This window comes from Rutilus rutilus, assembly GCF_951802725.1.
Source record: "Rutilus rutilus genome assembly, chromosome: 1".
NCBI lineage: Eukaryota > Metazoa > Chordata > Actinopteri > Cypriniformes > Leuciscidae > Rutilus > Rutilus rutilus.
The window spans coordinates 11747445-11767770 of record NC_140209.1 but is presented as its reverse complement, the minus strand read 5'-3'; the positions used below and the strand labels follow the sequence as shown (position 1 = coordinate 11767770).

The window sequence follows — 20326 nt, the reverse complement described above, 5'->3', positions numbered from 1 at the left end:
CTACACAAATTCTATTTGCAAACTTATTTTTTTTCATATCATCAATAACCATATATCAATATCATCATTCTATAAGTAAGAAAATACAATCATACATACACATTAAAACATGCACTACATATGTAGATGCATACAGAATAATCTAGGGACCCCAAATATAATTTAAATGCATTTCTCTAGACTGCACTGATGCAGCTAAATCATGATATAATATCATCTGTGCTGTCCCAAAGGCATGTAGAAACACTTTCTGTCTGCATTTCAGGCCATGCATTTAGCATGCGTCCCACCCCAATACGTTACGTCATTGCCTAATGCCTATCTTTATTAGGCGCGCCAAAATTCAAACGCAATCAAAAGACCGCCATCTATTACGCGCATTCAGAGACGTCACCAACCAACGGATGGAGAATTTTCGTCCTTGTCAAGTGAACAAAGAAGAAACCGATAGTTGGAGCATTGTTCCAACATCACACATAAAAAACTTAAATAGTAATGATTTCTTAGACGGACTTGATGACAGATATTTAATTGAGTGGAGAGGTGGATTGAAGAAAAGGCGGATGGCCTTAGTACGAGGCAACGGTGCATAAAGTTGCAGGTAAGTTAATTTCTGAACTTTTATTATAATTCACACATTGATATTGCACAGAAAATAAATAATTTAAATAATCGCTGAACTGCATGAGATTATAAACTATCAGATCGGAGCTAACGTTAGGCTACAGATCGGATGATTGAGCAGATATTCAGTTTAACTGTTATGTTGTTTTTTGTTTTTTTACATTGAATGTTGCTATTAATACTGCTTTATTGTGTGCGTAAGTGCGTTGCATTTTCATGTTCTCATTTTCATGTTTAAGAGCCAACTACGAGTTATTACACTTAATCATTCTAAGATCTGTGAGAATTGTTATGTGAGAATTTCTTTAAAAAGTAAGATTTCAGCTGTCTGACACATGTAACATTAGTGGAGAAATAAAATACAATATTTGCCTTTAGATTCTAGAACTAATACAATAATACTCAAAGTAAAGATATCTCGATTTATGCCAATGTAAACTTGCAGGATATTAAATCCCTGTCAGTATGTGTGCTAATATTTTGAACACTGTCCCCCATCATGACATCAATACTTATTGTGGGGGTGCATAAGCGAGGAGACCAGTAATGATGGACCATTTAGCCCCAAAAAGGTCACAAGATTTAAAAATTTTTTTTTTTTTACTGAAACCCAAAACTAGCATATCTGCAAATGTAAAAAAATAAATAAAAATTCCTGCCCACTATAAAGTTGTTGTAACGATCACCAGCTGGAGTGCCTCTGAGAGTCACCAGAGGGCACTCCACACCAGACTGATCACATCACAAACTCAACTTCCCATCATGCCGCTTACCTGGGACTGATTGCACATACACCTGCAGCTCATCCACACTCATCTCATCCACCTGCAGCTCATTCACATACACCCATATAAACCTCTGTCACTTTTCAGTTCACTGTGAAGTATTGCATTGCCCTGGCGTACAATTTCTGAGCGGTTTCCCCGTGTTTGCTGAACTATCTCTGACCTTGGATTGTTTATATCGACTACTGATTCTTCTGCTGCCTACCTCGACTCGGACTGTTATATCGACCTCTGATTGTTCTGCTGCCTGTCTCGACCTGGATTGTTCTTTGGACTGTGATTCCTGCCGCCTGCCTCGACCCTTGCCTGTTATCGACTTCTGCTTTGTGATTACCTCTGTTGTTCTGTCTGCCCCTGATTTACCCTGCCTGTTAAATATTCTAATAAAGCTGCAAATGGATCTTACTGCGTCCTCCACTTTGTAACAGTTGTTGCTTCAGGTTAAAATAAAACAAAATCATTATTACATATAACTTTGCAAATTAATTACTACATTTAGAATTTAAATACTTAAAATGAATCATCCAAAGCTAGGAGTACCTAATAATCTACAATTTTCCCTAGATCTTGACAGGATTAGTCATTTTTCACAGCCAAGTACAAGCAGTCTGTCAGAGATGTTTATGTTGCTCTGCCTGTTTTTACTTATGGTGAAGCATGTCTATATCTGTTTACCTGTTTTAATGCCATCAGCTATTATCCACTCTGCTATTATTTCCGATCTTACTGTTTTGGGCAAGCTGATCTTCATTTTCTGCTAAAGAAATTGAAAATATTGATACTGAAAATCTAAATTTTTTAACTGTTTTGCTTCCTAGAAATGCCAAAACTCCTTTGTACCTTCCAGCATACAGGAAACTGTGAGTATGCTGTTTTCCAAACCAATACTGTAGGAACAGCTATAACAGCAAGGCACGACAGTAAAAACATATTAAAACCAATTCAAATACCAAAAAAAAACAAAGAAGAACCGCATTCATGCACAAAATGGCGGCTAGCACAACACAACATTCTGATGCATTTGTTTTGATAATGGGTCGTCTGAAAATAATAATAGAAAAAAACAAGCGGAAAAAAAACATAAATTAAAATTTCCTGATAATTTACTAACCCCCTTGTCATCCAAGATGTTCATGTCTTTCTTTCTTCAATCAAAAAGAAATCACGTTTTTTGAGAAAAACATTACAGGATTTTTGTCCATATAATGGACTTCAATTGCAACCAGCGGGTAAAAATCAGTTTCAAAGGGCTTCAAAGGCTCTACACGATCCCAGCCAAGGAATAAGGGTCAAACCATCTGTCATTTACTTAAAATAAACATTTATATACTTTTTAACCACAAATGCTCGACTTTGGTGTTCTGCTTCTGCACAACGTATTACGTTATCACATTGGAAAGGTCATGCGCGTGATGTGGGTGGAAGTACCGACCCAGTGTTAAAACAAATGTGCAAAGACTAAATCAAACGCCCTTCACACAAATAAAGGTAAAACATCGATGTCGGACATATTTTGAAGTTGGAGGAGAAAATGAGATGGAGTTTTTCGGCACTGGGTCGGTACTTCCACCTACGTCACAAGTTACGTGATGACGTAATATGTCATGGTTTGGCTAGATAAGACCCTTATTCCTCGGCTGGGATCGTGTAGACCCTTTGAAACTGCATTGATTTGGACCTTCAAACTGTTGGTTGCCATTCTAAAGGGTAGTTTAAACGAGAATGCATGCGTTGATGATAATGCATAAACTGACGTTGCGTGAAAATGTTAATTTAGTGTGTTTTAGGTGATTATAATTTGGATGTCCTTAGATAAATGTTAAAAAATTTAAATGCTTTTCTTTGTCTTTTTTTACAGATGCAGTGATCCAGAAATTTCCTGGAACCACCAGGGGCCAATTAGGGGTAGCTATTAATCAAAAGGTCACTGAGTTGAGGACATCCAAAAAGACTCAACAAACATGAGAAAATGAACAGGCTGTATCATATACCTGTTGGTGGATTTTCCTGTTCTGGGCTTGTTTTATGTTTTGTTGTAATATTGTATTTGTATATAATAGTGATGGGAAGTCCGGTTCTTTTCCGCGAAACCGGTTCTTTCGGATAGTTCGTTTCAATGAACTGGTTAAAAAAAAAACAGTTCACCAGTTCTTTTACGTCCTCACGTAATGACGTCAATTCTATCATCCCGGCGGATAAAAATAAATTCAGATAAAGGCATTTGTAATCATAACGTCAGTTAAATAATAGCAATCATCGTCATAATCATCTTGGAAAAGTTTATTACATTTACGCTGCGACTTTGCAAATGAACCCTGTACAGGCGATGTGCAAACGCGGATGTTTTACATGTCTAAACGATAGCCTATATAAGTGAATAAACTGGTCTTCATCAATTTAATTTTATTTGTTAAATAAACTTACATTTAGCCGAATTCGGCCACACATTTAAGTCCTCGGTTCACCCGTACTCATGTATCAGCACAGCATCTAGTTGGCTGAAAGAAAGTTTGGTTCAGAGACAGTGTTATCATCACGCATGCGCAGTATCTCCAGCTCATCGGTTCTCCGTATCGAAGGTGTCCGAAAGAAACTGTTCTCAGTTCTGTACTGGTGATCAGAGAACTGCTGTAGCAGTAAGCCTATACTGTACGTGCACTGAGCTGAGAACTGCTGAAACCTGAATATAGCCACCCTTAAAACCTTGGCAAGAGTTTACGTCAAATATCAACTTACTTAGAAATTAAATGAGCTGTTCCTGAAAATAATGTTTTAGTATAATAATAATTGTTTAAGTTTTACAATCCATTCGTTTCCAATCTTTAAAATAATACAGTGAAAAGACAGTATGTGATAAACATGTTTCCAACATGTTTTATTTTGTTACACTTCGATGTTCAACAAAATACTTAAGAAACCTGCATTTCATCCCTCTAAAAAAATTGCACGCATGCTCAGCTCAACAGGTTCTCAGTAGTCGAACACTTCCGAAATAAACAGTTCTCAGTTCTGTAGTACTGTACTGGTTATCCGAGAACCGCTGTACCTGTACGTTCGGTAGTGCGCGCATGCTCAGTATCAGCTACTCGTGCTCATCACTTCTCAGCACAACATCTCAGTTCAGTGAACTGTTGGAGTTACTGGAGTAAAATACTCTGGGATATTGTTTATTTCGAGTCAGAGGAGACTGTCAGGCATGTCCGAAAGTGAGTAGTTGTGGATCAGCGCTGACGTAAGACACAAACTGTTACGAGCGATTCACTAAAATAGAACTTACTGGTTCAAAAGAGCGATTCGTTCATCAACCGGACATCACTAGTATATAATATAATTGTGTGTTCAGTGTTCAGTAGTTTCCTAATTTTGCGCAGCTTAACAATTCTTCTTTTTAAATTAAAACTGTTTTAATAAAGTTTTAATGTTTTAACTGTTTTACTGTATTACTTCTTTTTTGCTAACTGCACTGTTTAACATTTAAGGTTTAGCCATGTCATGTGCATTGCATTACAAGTGTGTAAGTACAACACGTCCATAACCTATATTTCGAAATAAGAAATTAACGAAAGCATGTTTTTTACATTTGTTTAGTTTACATCATACAGCTCGGGGGGTGGTGTGGCGCAATGGATAAGACACATGCCTTTGGTGTGAGAGACCTGGGTTCGAATCCACTGTGAGACACCAATGTGTCCCTGAGCAATACACTTAACCCCTAGTTGCTCCAGTGTGTGTCTATATATGCCAGAGGCGTGCAACCTATATAGCAATTGTAAGTCGCTTTGGATAAAAGCGTCAGCTAAATGAATAAATGTAGAATGTAAATGTAAATTATACAGGGCTTAAAGTATTCCGGCCGGTGGCCGGATTTCCGGCTTGAGGGCAAGTCCGGCCTCCGGCGCATGCACAATTTATTTATCAGGCTGCAAATTACAGTCGGAGGCACTATCGGCGCGGACGCGCTTGAAAAAAATGAGCGCGTCGCTTCCATTATGAGCATGCATACCGCGCGGCTACATTTGAAATAACGAACTTGAGCGCGCAAAAGACGCGATATGTGAACAGGCCCTATCTGACTTGAATAACACACCGGTCCTCTTTAACCTACCACCTTGATTCAAGAGTCAGCGCGCACAGCTGTCACAGCCAATGGGAGCATGATATTAGGTTGTCTTAGCCAATTGCTAGAGAGGAGGGCGGGTCTTGTGCAGGAAGTGAACCAGTTCGCAGTTAGCTTCAGAGCTGCCAACTCTCACGCATTCACCGTGAGACACTTTTCACACGCTCTCACGACACACATCTATTTTCTCACGCACAGAAAAATCGCGAAGCAAAAAGGAGACGGAGACCGACAGACTAGACAGAGCAGGTTACTTATGATGTAAAAAAAAACTCAGCTCTCAGATTCTGTCACTTTTATTACGAAATTCAAACAGTAAATACCGTTTTGGCGCTTGTAAATGTGACGCGACCACTGATCTATATAGAATAACATTATATAGATCAGTGGACACGACAGATTCCTAGCGGCAGGTGAACCTATCTCTAGCTAGTAAATAAACACGAATGAACAATGTTGAAAGATACAGTAAAATTACCGAAATGTATATTCCTTCATACGTAATATCGACCAATTAATGAAACAAATGGGTCAATAAAACAGCTGGAGAACAATTATGTCACATAACATTTACCTCAGGAAAGTCATTTGATGACCATAATATAGGCTATAGCACGGTAGTTGGCTAGAAAAAAGAGCTATAGAGAGTATTTTGCTAAATATGTGTACATTACATATTTATTATGTTTTTACTTATATCATTAAATAAAGTTGTTATTATAATTAAAAAACGCATTATATCTCTCTCTGTATGTTTACAGCATTAGGTGAGTTGTTTTTTTCTCAAGAAAAATTAATGCCTATCTTGTGTAGCCTACCTAATATTTATTTAAATGAGTCAATATTAAATCAAATCACAATAATTGAATTGAATTGAAAAGCAGAAATTGTACCATGTAGCCTAAACATTGTAACATGTTGTCACTAAGCCTAATAAAATTCAGTTTAGTTACTAAAATATTTTGACAATCACAATACACTTATTGTGATGCAATAATTTAATATGAAATTGTTCTAATAGGTTTTATATATGGACAGATATATATGTACATATATGGTTTCACTTTCTATGTGAATATATTTAATATATGTAGAGTTCATATACGTGAACTTTAGTACGGTGGGGGAAGTTCAAATTATCTGATTGGTCAGTTTAAACGTCTCACAGTTGGGTTAAAGTCACATGGTCAGGAAAGGATAAAAAAAGATTGAAACTGTTGCTCTGTCTCTTTTTATGCTCTGGCTCTCTTTCTTGGGGCTCTCTCTCTTTACTTCCTCTTTTCTTTGTATCTTACTCTCCCTCCCCCTCTCTCTCTCTCAGGAAACATTTACATGCTAGCTAAGATTAATGGTATAAGTTATCATCATCTCATTCATCTATTTTTTTTTACTATTTTAAGTATTACTATAACCATACTTTGTCATTAAACCTTTTCAATTACAAATAATGTGCTAAATAGTTTTGATTTGGTATTGACTTTGAAGTGCTATCTATTGCAATACAATATCGTCACTCTCTATAGCAACGCTCTCCCACATATTAATCTATTGTAACTGCTTTTTTCTATGCTTTAACCCGGTCTTAAAGTAAATAGATGACTGTCAAAAATAGTAGTATTAAATTAAATGCATTTATGGTGAGATTACTACATTTTAATTAATTGAATGCATTTATGGTGAGATTATTATATTTTCATGTCAATCTGTGTATGTTTTGACCATGAACCATGCGCTGTCACTTTAATTCAGCGCGTGCAGCACAGCAAAAATAGACTCTGTGCGGAAATGATCGCTGCACTGCTGTATACGCACCGCTCCTGGAACGCACGGCCGGACCGCATCTGCGTGTGAAAGCTCTAACCTGTTAACATGGGTGCGAAAAAAAATACGCACCACATACGCACTGCAAACGGAGTATGTGTGAAACGGGCGTTACACTCTTAATATGAAAATAATTCTTCATCATCAGATGTTTGAGTGACACTATGTCCAGTATCAGGAATAATACAGTATGATCTGTATGTATCAAAACACAACTCTGAGATCACAACGTGAATGTGTGCAAGAATAAACTGAGCATGTTCAAATGAACTCTTTCCAGACTAATTCCACTAAATGTCTTTAGAGAAAATACAGATTTCTTTACCTGTGAGAAGTGAAGAGAGAATGATCAGTCCCAGCAGACACAGATCACACTTATCAGCCATTTTGTGTTTCTGTCAGTCTTTCTCTTCATTATATATAGTTACAGCTCTTCCTTTACACATCATCAGCTCCTCCTCTGGTTGGTAACTTCCTCTGATCTCATCAGCTGAGTGTTTAGTTGTGACTCTATGACACAGATGAAGAAGCGATCAGAAATATCTCTGGTGTAAAACTTGACTTTGAAAAGCTCTGGATCAGAAAGTGAGCTGAATTGTACAGTGGCGTCCAGAAATATTTATCCTCTCATTAGCTATGTTTCCATCAACCTGTTTTTATGCGCATTTTGAAGTATCGCATTAGAAACGAGTGATGGAAATGTAAAATTTCGAATAAAAATCCCTTAATTTGCAAAAAAAGTTTTCACGCTCGCTTGAGGTGGTTTTTGACTTATGAGTCAGAGGGCCCTATCTTGCACCCAGTGCTATTGACTCTGTACACCGACGCATGTATCATTCCTATTTTTCACCCGACACACAGCAGACTTTTCCCTCGACAGACGCACGTCGGTAAATTAGGGAATGAACTTGCACTCCCGGGAGCGGTTCAGCGAAAAGAGGAGGCGTGTTCTGGCGCAAACGTTCCCTGGTGCTATTTTGCAGTTCCAGAAAACAATTCCACCACAGACCAGGAAAAACCTAGTCTAAAGTCAGTGGCGTGTTTTCAGTGGCGCGTTCAGATGCTATTTTAAGGGCGCATGCTTGGCCATAATGTAGCGTGTGCACAACGCACATGCACTTTGCTTCTCTCATCTACACACAGATGCAGCAGTTGCCATTTTTGCAAACCATACATAATTACAAGGAAAAATATTCCACATGAGGGAAATCATTGTGGTGTCCATGAAGAAAAAATAGGCATAAATCTAGCTTACACATTTACCCAAATTATTATACGGCTGTAGCCTGGGTTTCCCCATGCTGCCTTGTGCGCAGCGCGATTTTATCCAGGCAGCCTGGATTCCATGGACCAGATTTTCGCCTCAGCGAGGGGACCAATCACAGTTACCTTTCGATGCAGCCTTAGATAGTGTTCTAAGTAGTTAAGAACGTAAGTTTATTTCGTCTTCTTCCTCATCGAATTTCTGTCACTCTACATACGTCATCTGGTATAATTGAAACGATTGGCCATGAGCGACGTACAGGCGCATTTGATAGACATTCGTAGCGCCCAATAAACGGCTCTGGGCATTCGTAAACCACGCCTCAAATACGAGAAAATGAACGTGGTTCCCAGACTATGTCTCAATGAGACGAGGTCTGACGTTAGCCAGGCTAATACAGCTGTTTTACCGAAGCTAATTTGGGTGGGTTTCTCCATCCCCATACAATGTTACTTCTCTGTCTTTTACGGCCCTGACAAGAACGTCTGTCTCCTCGGCTGTGAACCGCTCCTGGCGCGCGCCTGGCAAATCCGCCGTTATAGTAGCAATCCGCCATGGAACAAGGGCGCCTGCTCTTAAAGGGAATGTGAGATGATACTCTGATTGGTTTATTGCACGATACGCCCAAACCACACCTATGAGTAATGAAGCTACTTCAGACCAACCCATTTTAGATTTGCGTCGGGCACAAGAGTTATTTATCCCGCCGATATAATAGCAACCGCACCTGAGATCGCCCACAAAGTCACTTGCGTTTCGCGTTTGATACTTGCGTTTCAGATCGTCAGGCACTCTAACAAGGAGGCTAAAGATCAGAGGAGTTAGGTTTACTTGCACAGCGACTACTAGCTGGCCTCTGTTAAAATAGGGCCCAAAGAGTTAAAGTTCCCCTTTTATGTTTTTTCGAATATTCCCTTTCATGCAGTTTGTAATATAGCTGTTTGTGAATGTAAACGTTCTGCAAAGTTTTAAATTTGAAAGTGCACAATAAATAAAGTTATTGTCTTCCAAAAGAAAGAATCGGCTCTGAAGTTTACTTCATCACACCTTCCCACATATCAATGTTTGTCTGGCCCAGCTCTGGTCCACAGAGCCCATTTTCCCTCGGTCCTCATGCCGCAAAGAATGACGGTCCTGGAGTGGCCTAGATCTGGTTTAAAGACAAGGGCCACACATGGGCCATAACTGTCTGACAGGATTCATGCCATTGCTGACATCAGGCCTGCGTGAGGCCACATTCGGGCCAAGATCGCTTGCTATATGTGTGTGCACCATGAAGCTTTTATTAGGCTACTATGTTTGTGCTTGTGAAACCACAAATTCACAACCTCCAGAAGTGTTTCACTGACAGATGCGTCAAGATCACACTTTATCTATATATACACAGCAAAAACTCCAGTGTTAAATTAACTCTCCTGGGAATTTATCTTAGACCACACTCAAAAGTGTTATAATAAGGGTACATAAAAAGTCAAGGGCCCAACTAAAGCAAACACTGATCACCATAACGGTGTGATTTTCTCCTTCAGTGATTCTGCTTGTTAACATCAGGCGTCTTCAATAATTGTCAATTATGACTCAATTAATCAGTTAATAATTAACTATAATTTAATTATATCTGAATTATAACTTTAACACTGCTTCAGTGTTATTTTAACTCTCTTAGGGGCTGTTTACACAACACCGTTTTCCATGTTACACTTTTTTCGTTCATTTACACGACAAAATGGTGTTTTGGGGGCTGATAACGCAAATATTTGAAAACTGTCTTCTCGTAAACAATCAAAGTGTGAATCTCTGAAGACGATGAGGTCATGCACATACGTATTACATGTTCAGTCTATAGTGTTTCATCGCCATCCGATGGCCTGGCAGCAGAATACAGTGTTTTTTGTCGTTTTCGCGGATCCGTGTGAATGGGGATCGTTTTGACAATGGTGTCGACTGTACGCGGAAAACTCAAAGAAAAGACTTCCCCGTTTTAAGCATAACTGGGTTGTAACAACCAGACGAGAGAAAAGGTGATCAGGTGGTGTTGGTTATGTTTTGACATAATCATCAATTGACCTGAATGACTGAACTAATTTGTAGTCTAATCAACATTTTTAATATAATTCTAAGGATTTCTTAAAGGGGTCATATAATGGTACATGCACTTTTACAAGTTGATTGTACTGAAATGTGTGTTGGCAGTGCCTGTACACAACCATCATAAAATGATAAAAATCCATATCCTTATATGTTTTCCACTGTCTCAAATCAAGCCGTTGTGACGTCACACGGTCGGACGCCCCTCCCACGTTTGTTGATTGACAGCAGCGTTTCAACACAGACCCGCCCTCGCTCGTGAAACGAGCTGTCATCATAGTCCGCATTGTTGATACGCTGGAGCAGAATGGCGTCTAAGCGACTGTGGTGTTCTGTTCTTGGGTGTAATAACGAACACAGCAGTCATATTGATGTTCCTAAATCCGAACCGCTGAAGACGCAGTGGCTGAGTTTTGTTTTTGAAGGGAATATTCCCCACGATCAAAGTCAACGCTTTCATGTTTGCGCGAATCATTTCACACACCAGACTGCTTTACAAACGACGGTCAGTATAAAGCTGGTTTTGCTAAGAAGCTGCTCCTGAAAAAAGGATCGGTACCAACTATTCGTGTTCCTGCTGCACCTCCAGAAGAAAAAAAGTGAGTAACGTTTTATTAAAGCTGCATTCAGTAACTTCGGGATTTCTTCGCTGTATTCTCACTTTTTGCTCGCAGGTTTCTCTCTAGAGCTCCCCCACAGCTTCGGAATAGATATTTGACAACACTGTTGTAAAAACTTGTTGGCTATTCTCAGACACCAGAGGCTAGCAGATCAACGACATCAAAGCAGATGGGATATTCTTTAAAACGTCTTCTTCATTCGGGTTCGAACAGCGTGAGGGAGCGGAATAATGACGCCATTTTAGCAGATTTCTTTTGGCCGTAAAGCAATAGTTTACATCGCGAGACCTGATATCACGCGAGACTTCCTGACGTGGCGGCCGGCCGCCCCAAAGTTGCAAGTGCGTATTTTCCGCTCACGGGCACCAGGGGGGTGCGAAAGGACCACCATTCAACCCGAAATAAGTAATATAACCATTCCAATGACTCCGAAGCTGTTCAGTTAAGGTAAAAAAAGTTACTTAGTTCACCTTTAACCCCCTGGGGTCGGCGGTATCGCCGGTGATACCAGCTCGCGTTTTTCCTTATCAGTGCAATAGAGACTCTAAATACTCTGTTGACTTTGATCTCCCATACACGTTTCATACATCAATCGATCCTGTTAAGTGTGTATTATTTTTGCGTATACTCACCAGAAAAACAAAGTGTTGTGCTTTTTGCCAAATAAAGAAAAATAAACATGATGCGAGTTCTGCTTTCTCTCTGTCAGTGTAGTCCATTCTGAAACGCATCCGAAAATGAACTGTAACTCAGCGAATACTCAGTCAAACAGGCATACAGACACACAGGCATGAAGCTTGAATTCTCTTCTTTTAAATGAAGTAATTTTTATTAAAAAAAAATATTCACAGTTTATGTAATATGTATGAAAAGAGAGAGATGTCAATCGTTCTCATCTCAGCTCATTAAGTTTTAATGTGACCCCGCCCACGGAGAGCGCGCGTTATTCAAACGCAAATGTGAGGCGATCCATACAAACCTGTGAAACGCCCACATCAGCTGGATATCACACACCGCGAGTTCACTTTCAGACTGTACTTTACGACACTGTGAGGAATAATACTATCTTGATAATCCTGGAAAATTTACCTCAGAAGTGCTGGAAGTTTCATTTCGAGGAGCAAACGGATCCAGCTGAGGAATAGGTCAGTTCTATATCTGCTTTGTTCTAATCGCAAGTGTCTGTACGCGCAAAAGACTGTTTTATGAATCGCGTTTCTGAGTGTGAATGAATGAAAGCACAGATGCGCGCTGTTGTGGAGCTACTACAGATGGAAAAATACTGTTTCAAAATGAATCGCGTTTCTGTATGTGAATGAATGAACAGTTTTTACCAAACTCTATTGCTATACTGAGATGAGTAAAAATCGGATAGATTATAAAGTTTTTACTGTAAAATACTGCCACATTAAATAAGCTTATAATGTTGCCAATTTCTGCTCATATGAATTGAATTACGTATGATAAAATGTATACTTTAGTTTTTACAAAGAAAGATTACACTGGAAACATTGTTACAATTTTAATTGTTGTTGTAATTGTATAACCTTTTTAATAAAATAGCCAAAAAAATTAAATATATATATATATATATATATATATATATATATATATATATATATACAAGGATAGATGTAAACAAAATCTCAAAAGGTCAATATAAGCCTTCTCTTTAACCTTTATATTAATCTTTGCAAATTGCTAGCACGCTTCACGATGAATGCGGCTAAGGTTTACACTCAGGGTACATTATGGCATGTTTTCTATGTACAACGTTCTCAATATAATTCATAATCCCACATTTATAATGAACAACGCGTTATGGTTATTGTGTTATTATTACAAACGGTGTACACACAGAACAAAGGGGCGGGGTGAGCAAAGCTCATTATCATTTAAAGACACATGCACTTAAACGGCGTGCTGAAAACAGAGCTGTTTTTGACCAGGTAAAATAGTGTTTTCTTGCAATACTAATGAGAATTTTTAATTAAAGTATATTACAAATTTTGTATTTAGACCCTAAAGAATCATATTAGCTTGTACAAAAATGGCATTTTATGACCCCTTTAAAGTTGTTCTGATTAAAAAAAATATATATTTCATTAAGAGTGTTTAATTGTGTTAGAGAGACTTTAAATAGTACTTTATACAGTACAGACTGATTCAGAGCAGCTTCACTGGGATAAACAGAAAAATAATGATGCAAACAGATTCTCCTGACTCCTGTAAAGACAAGTCATTATTCAGATCAATTCAGTTTAGTGGTGATTTGCTTCAATAACTGTGTAAGGTTCATCAATTATGAAATGAGTTGAACTCAGATAAGCAGAAGACAATAGTGTAGGCCTTGTTCCCTTTTGAATGGTCAGTTGTATTGTGTAGCTATACGCTATGGGGAAAACCCCTTTTTCTCAGAATACTGAAGTCTTTTTATTAAATAACGCAGTACTACTGCACAGCCATAACGGTGCAGAGAGTAAACGCATGCTATTGGCTGGTCAGTGGGAACTGCACGAACCTATGGCGGAGCAGCGTAACTGTGTAAACCAATCGGTGCACCTCCCGCCGATCTGAGCGCAGAGCCCACCAGAAGGGGAGGGGCATCTGCTAATAAAAGAAGGTAATTTCGCCATAGGATTCAGATTTGATCTCCTTCAGCAACAAAAACACTGCTGATTTCTTGAAGAAGCCTTCTCGCCGACGAAAACAGCTAGGCCAGGCAGAGGAACGAGTATCTATTCAGCAGAACAGCGACTCCGGCCAGCTGACTCAGCCCGCTGCAGCTGACTGCATAATAAGAGAACTCAGAGCAGTCAAAGCATTAATGGGCCTAACACGACGACCAACTGACTCACAGCCTCGAGTGGGCCTAGTAAAAAACATTAAATTAATAATGTAATGATTTAATAGCCCAATGTTTTCTATAAAAAGCTCACACACCAGAACACCCCAGGACAAAACCAAATCTAAAGTGTGGCCTTGTAAGTGAGTAGATCCCACTACAGACTGAGTAAGGTTAAAATAAACACAGTTACAAAATCTTGTACTAGGGGCCACTAGCGGCGCCAGGATTTTGATTGTTGGTGGGCCTCCAGAAAACTGGATGGGCCAGTTAAAATACCACTAGCTACGACTCACTAGCCTACCTGAACTTAATGCGTAATTAGCATAGGTTTAAAAAAAAAAAACCTGCTGCTTTTTTAAATACAATTACAATTTTATTTTATTTATTGTTTAATAAAATTATAGGCCTATTATTTTTTGTTTATTAACAGCAACAACAGCTGTAAAGATGAAGTTGACGATCGCCATCTCCATATAGTGAACGCGCCTATAGAGAGAAATGCACATCCAGGGGTGCGTTTCCCGAAAGCATCGTTGGCCAACTATGGTCGCAAGTTTCGTCGTTACCAATAGAGTTCAATGGACATTGCGATCATAGTTGGATAACAATGCTTTCGGGAAACGCACTCCTGGATTACATAATCAGAGAGTAGCCTTTTTCTTTTCATTTTAAATTGTTAAAAAGACATTTCAAGCTTTCTTAAGATATAAGGCTGTGAGGCATACGTTGAGTTTCGTTACGTTAGGATGAGATGCGCTCCTGTTCACAAGCAATGCAAGTGAGCGCGCGGGCGCCTCCATGATTTTATTGTCTGCTATATTTTCTTCTTATTTATTAAATCCAATTGGTTGATAAAAAAATTATTAAAATTAAGATACAATTTATACAAAACGAAAAGTGGTCAAAATCATGTCTGACCCACATCTCTCGATATATTGCGCATCCTATCTTACTCGTGCCGTGCGTTCACTTTTCATAATCAACATAGATGAAAAAATAACATTATAATATTTTAACAAATATTAAACTAAATTAGCTTATTTAATGGCTACAACACATATAGTAGGCCTACAGACTCTCTATTTGTACAAATTACTGCACATTCATTTTATTCTGAATTTTGCACGCATAAGTTGAAAGGCATTTGTTTGCATGCATAGTAAAACATATCTGCAACATTTATCAAGTTCACTGATAATTATGCGTTATTAATTATTATCTTAATGAATAATGTAACAAGGACGAAGCATGTAAACGGCGTTGTTTGTTTAGAATGGGATGGATCGCAAATAGATCCGAATGAAGAAACGTACAAAACCATAGTAGAAAATGGATGGGCCCGGACCTAAAATGGGGCCCAATGGTAGCGCCGCGGCTGCTAGGGGCCTATCCGGGCAGCAGATATGAATATTAAAATCCCCTAATATAACAAGGCTGTCAGAAGCAAGTGGTCATAGGAGATAAATTAAAAATTAAAAGACAAATTAAATCAAGTGAGTTTCTATGGACTATTTTATGCAAACAACCAGCTGATCATGGCTTACTCATGCAGTTCAAAGTGACGTTCTAGACATTCTACTGACTCTACTAATACTCTACTAACACTCTAATGAGAGATAGTAAGACATGTAGGTGCAACTTATACTCAACAGAATGTGTTAATAAAGTGAAACCATGTTTTGTAATCTTTTAAACTAAAGTTACGGCTATCTCTTGACCCCCTCACACAATCGCTTGTCAATGCAGGCGTCTGTTGTTGTTCCATCCCTTTAGTTTGGTTTTATACTGGGAATCAACAGCCTGGGCCAGTGCTGCCACCTTGTGGAACAACCGATTACTGCAAAACAATGCAATTCAAAGCACAGGTGCGACCTGCATGGCAAGGTTAAATCAGGTGGTGTGCATACTATTCTGGTGATGAACTGTATCACATCCACTGTATGAGGAGCCTTGCATACACATAAAAAACAAAATATACTTAATTAACAGAGAAATAATCTGGAAGCGTCTCTCTCATCTCTGTATTCTTAATACCATAACAATCTTAATAATCACCATAGCAAAAACAAAATTCTGAACGGCTGTTTGAAAACATGCAAATACTGTTTGACATTCTTCTTCTTAACAAGTCGGTGTCAGAAACAGAAAGTTGTATTCACCTTATTTTCGAACGCGGAAGTAAATATGGGTCCAGTTTCCGGTTTTTGTGCGGCACTTCCGTTTCCTCGCTTCTCTGGGCTAACTAACGATATCGATTGCGAAGGATTATGCAGAGTTGACAGAAAAATGTTACACATGCCGTAGCAGATGAATACAACAAAGAACTAAAGCCCCGCCTCACCCAGGTCGGGTTCTGGACCTGGTTGAAAACACTCATGCATCTAGCTGGCAGAGTGCCAAAACTTCGCCGGCGCCTTCAGCACCGCCCTAAACACGGTCGAGCCAACGCTGGACTAAGTTAATATATCTATGGAGGTAGGCTATTTTGTCATGTCAAATGTATTAATAATGTCATCAGAATGCAACCAAAGCACATGATAGCAATAAGTAGATCATAGATGGCTATAAATAATTATAAATCATACAAAATAAATGCCATGATGATCATGCCATGATGACTAGATTTTATACAGGGGTTACTATAATGATTTTGTTTCTCCTTGGAGTTTTTATTCAGACTTCGTAGCCCAGCCACTTTTCTGGTATCGGGTGGTCTTCTGTAGGTCTTGTGTTCACGAAATGAAAAGAACAAACATACGGTCGTTTCTTCAAATGGGCTGCGTGGCGTGTCCGTTATTTCGGCTCCCATGTTAACCGGTTATTTAGAGCTTGCACACTGCCTGCGTGACACGCGCGTCTCAGGGAAAACGCGTGCATGCTAGAAATAGAATCGATGCCTATTTTTCACGCGACACGCAAGCGTTTTGGAAGCGTTTCCAGGCAAAATAGAATAGGAAAATATGTTTGTATGTCATTTTGATATGAATACATATTAATGACATTTTGATGTTTGAATTTAGGTTTTGACATAAATGCAGATATAGCCTAAATGTAAATATATATATATATATATATATATTATCGATTTTCAAATATTGCACCTGTCAATACAGAACGAAATATTCTGTAGCCTATTTTGCCGTCAATACTGCCGACGTTGTCTTTGCTGCTATATATTTATGTTTAACATTAAGTGCCTTCCACAACTCTCTCCCCATATGTCGAATATATCACCAATGAGGCTTATCATGTCACCTAGCAGCAGCAACGCCTCGTCAGAGACGTTTCTGGTGTGCAAAGACATAGAAAACACCACGCAACAGAAACGCCACGCAGCCAGTGTGTCGCCGGTCGTATAGGGCGCCTGATTATTAAAATGTCAATAATTCGATGATTAAAACACTCCTGCTCCAAGTAAATCTTTATTTTGTGCCAGTTATTATGACAACCTCTAACTGCACAAACAATCCCGGTCTTCCTCGAAGCCATAACGATGAGTTTGTTGTTACGAACAACGCTCGCCAGTGACCGGAAGTGCCTTACCGGAAGTCTCGCACAAAATACCGTCAACTGGCTGCGTCCGTATTTCCGTTAAAAATAAGGTGAATAGTGCTTTATTTCTGCTTTTCCAGGAGCGCCACCTACAGTGAGAGAGTGAATTTGCATCTGCTATCTTATGCATTGGTCTGAACAGACAAATTGCATGTGAAAATCGGACTGAACTTTCGTGTTGGTGTGAACATGAGTTAGTAGATAATGTCCTCTCGCTCATCGTGGCTGTTGGGAAACTAACTTACACAGAAGAGACTTTTGTTTCTCAGCACATAAAGATGAACTACTCACCGTGATCTCAGACTGTGGTGATGTGGTTTCTGCACTGTGTGGATCTTCATGTGTCGCTTCAGGTGAGTTTTATAATAGAAACTGGTTCCACACTGATCACACGTGTGCGGCTTCTCTCCAGTGTGGATCCTCTCATGTGTTTTCAGATTTGATGAGTTACTGAATCTCTTGTCACAGTGTGAACACTTGTAAGGTTTTTCTCCAGTGTGAATTCTCTGGTGCAGTTAAAAAGGCCGCTGAAGTAAAAGTCTTCTCACACTCAAAGCACATGTGAATTTCCTGATGTACTTTTAAAGTTGAAGTGAAACAATCTTTCCACACACAGAACATGAATGCGGCTTCTCCTTCGTATGAACTGTCAGGTGTTTCTTCAGGTGTGATGTACAGAAATGTTTTGCCGCATTGATCACAAATGAACGGCTTCTCTCCAGTATGGATCCTCATGTGAACATTAAGATTACCTTTGTATGTGAAACTCTTCGCGCACTGATCACAAGAGAACGGCTTCTCTCCAGTGTGAACTCTCATGTGATGCTCAAGACATTGTTTGTTTGTGAAACTCTTCCCACATTGATGGCATGCGTACTATGGTAGCATGTGGGTAGCAATTTTCAAATTGAAATGTAATATGTAAAATGACAATGCATTTCTGTATTTAAATTTGCATTTTCCATTACATTTGTGCAATGTTGGTGCAAAATAAAAATGATGATTCAAGTATATAATTTACATTTGCCATTTCATACACTAGTTTTAATATGTAAATTGAATAAATGTTTAACACTTTATAAGTTGCAAAATTAAAATATATTACAGAAATGATTAGATATTTTAACTTGTTCAAGCAATAACTGTCGCAAAATGATAATTTAAATGTTATTTTTTCTTAATTGCATTTACACTCACAGTTGAGACACTTGCTATTGCATTTTCATTAAATGTCCCGCAATGAATGTAGCAAAATTCATTGTGAAATTGAAAATGCATTCCGAGCCGAACACGCCCCCTCCACTTAATGGAAATGCAATCGCAAGTGTCTTAACTGTGATTTAATTAATTAATAATTATTTTTTTATACATTATAGAAAAATCCCATGTTTCTGTAGTGAGAAATATATGGGATGAATATAGTATCAAAATGATTAACACGTGCAAGCACTATAATCCATGAACTATAATCCGTGTTTAAACATATTTTGTCTGCAATAATAAATGTACAAAAAAGACAAAACATCTATAAACTTCAACATGATCACACAATTTTTTTTTTTTTATATTTCATAGCAAGTTTATAATTCAACTGTTAAAGCATGAAATAAGGTACCACGAATTAGTGAATTTGATCTTAATGTGGGTATATTATCAGTAAAAAGTAATCATTAAAAAAAAAATGTAATCATTAAAAAAAAATCAGCCATATATATCAATGTGATTCATAACCCACTAATGTTGTGCACTAGAGGGAGCCACAGGACTGCACATTCTTCAAGATCTGAGTAGACTAAATTCAGTTATATTTAGACTTTATATTTAGACTATAGACTTTATTCAAGAGTTCACACATGAATTGCGGGTGCTAAAGTGATGTTGATTCAGTGCAGTTAACATTGAAACATTAACATTGATTTAACATTGTTTGGATGGTTGCTTGCTATCTGAGACCCTCATCAAACACAGCTAATCAATGTCTCCAGGATTACTAGAAAGCTACAGGCAGGAGAGTTTATCAGGGTTGGAGATAAACTCTGCAGGACAGTGGCCCTCCAGGACAGAGTTTACCCATTCCTGGCTAAAACCTTTGCTTGAAAAGTTTTGAATAGATGTGATAGTGATATGCAATAGTTTGGCCACACCCACTACACACTCCTGCCAGTCGGACGGATAACAGCTCCAAACCCTAAAAGCTCAACATTTCACAATTCCACGAAAATGTTTTCTGGATGCATCCATACACAACAGACACAAGCATAACAGATTGTTATGATCCAGAAGATCACATTTGCTTTTATTTTGGCCTTATGGACAATTAGAGACATTCACATGATTGTGTAGGCTGTCTGTATATGTGCACTGCATTAAAGCTCATTTGTTTTTTTGTTTTTTTTTTCAGATGAAGGAAAAGGATGCAAAAAGAAAAAAAGTATAGTGCTAGCCTTGCACTCGACACCATATACATAATTAACATATTTGACAGACCAGACGATGCCAGAGCAGAAGGCACCTATGCTGGAACTTATACAGTTATAATTGCAACTGGTAATTATACAGTTTATTTTATTAAAACACTTTTGGATGTCATACTGTAGAAACATTACT

The 20326-nt window shown here is 38.5% G+C and overlaps 1 protein-coding gene across 1 annotated transcript in view; it reads right to left on the bottom strand.

The window, feature by feature from the left end:
* The window catches only part of LOC311297742 (uncharacterized protein), a gene marked incomplete at both ends in the record, with an annotated part of 153426 nt that extends 151986 nt beyond the window's left edge, over nucleotides 1–1440 (bottom strand). Inside the window, one exon of the mRNA XM_084420181.1 lies at nucleotides 1398–1440. Within this exon, the coding sequence (XP_084276307.1) occupies nucleotides 1398–1440 (43 nt within the window). The remainder of the gene's footprint in view (nucleotides 1–1397) is intronic.
* Nucleotides 1441–20326: the final 18886 nt, after the last annotated feature.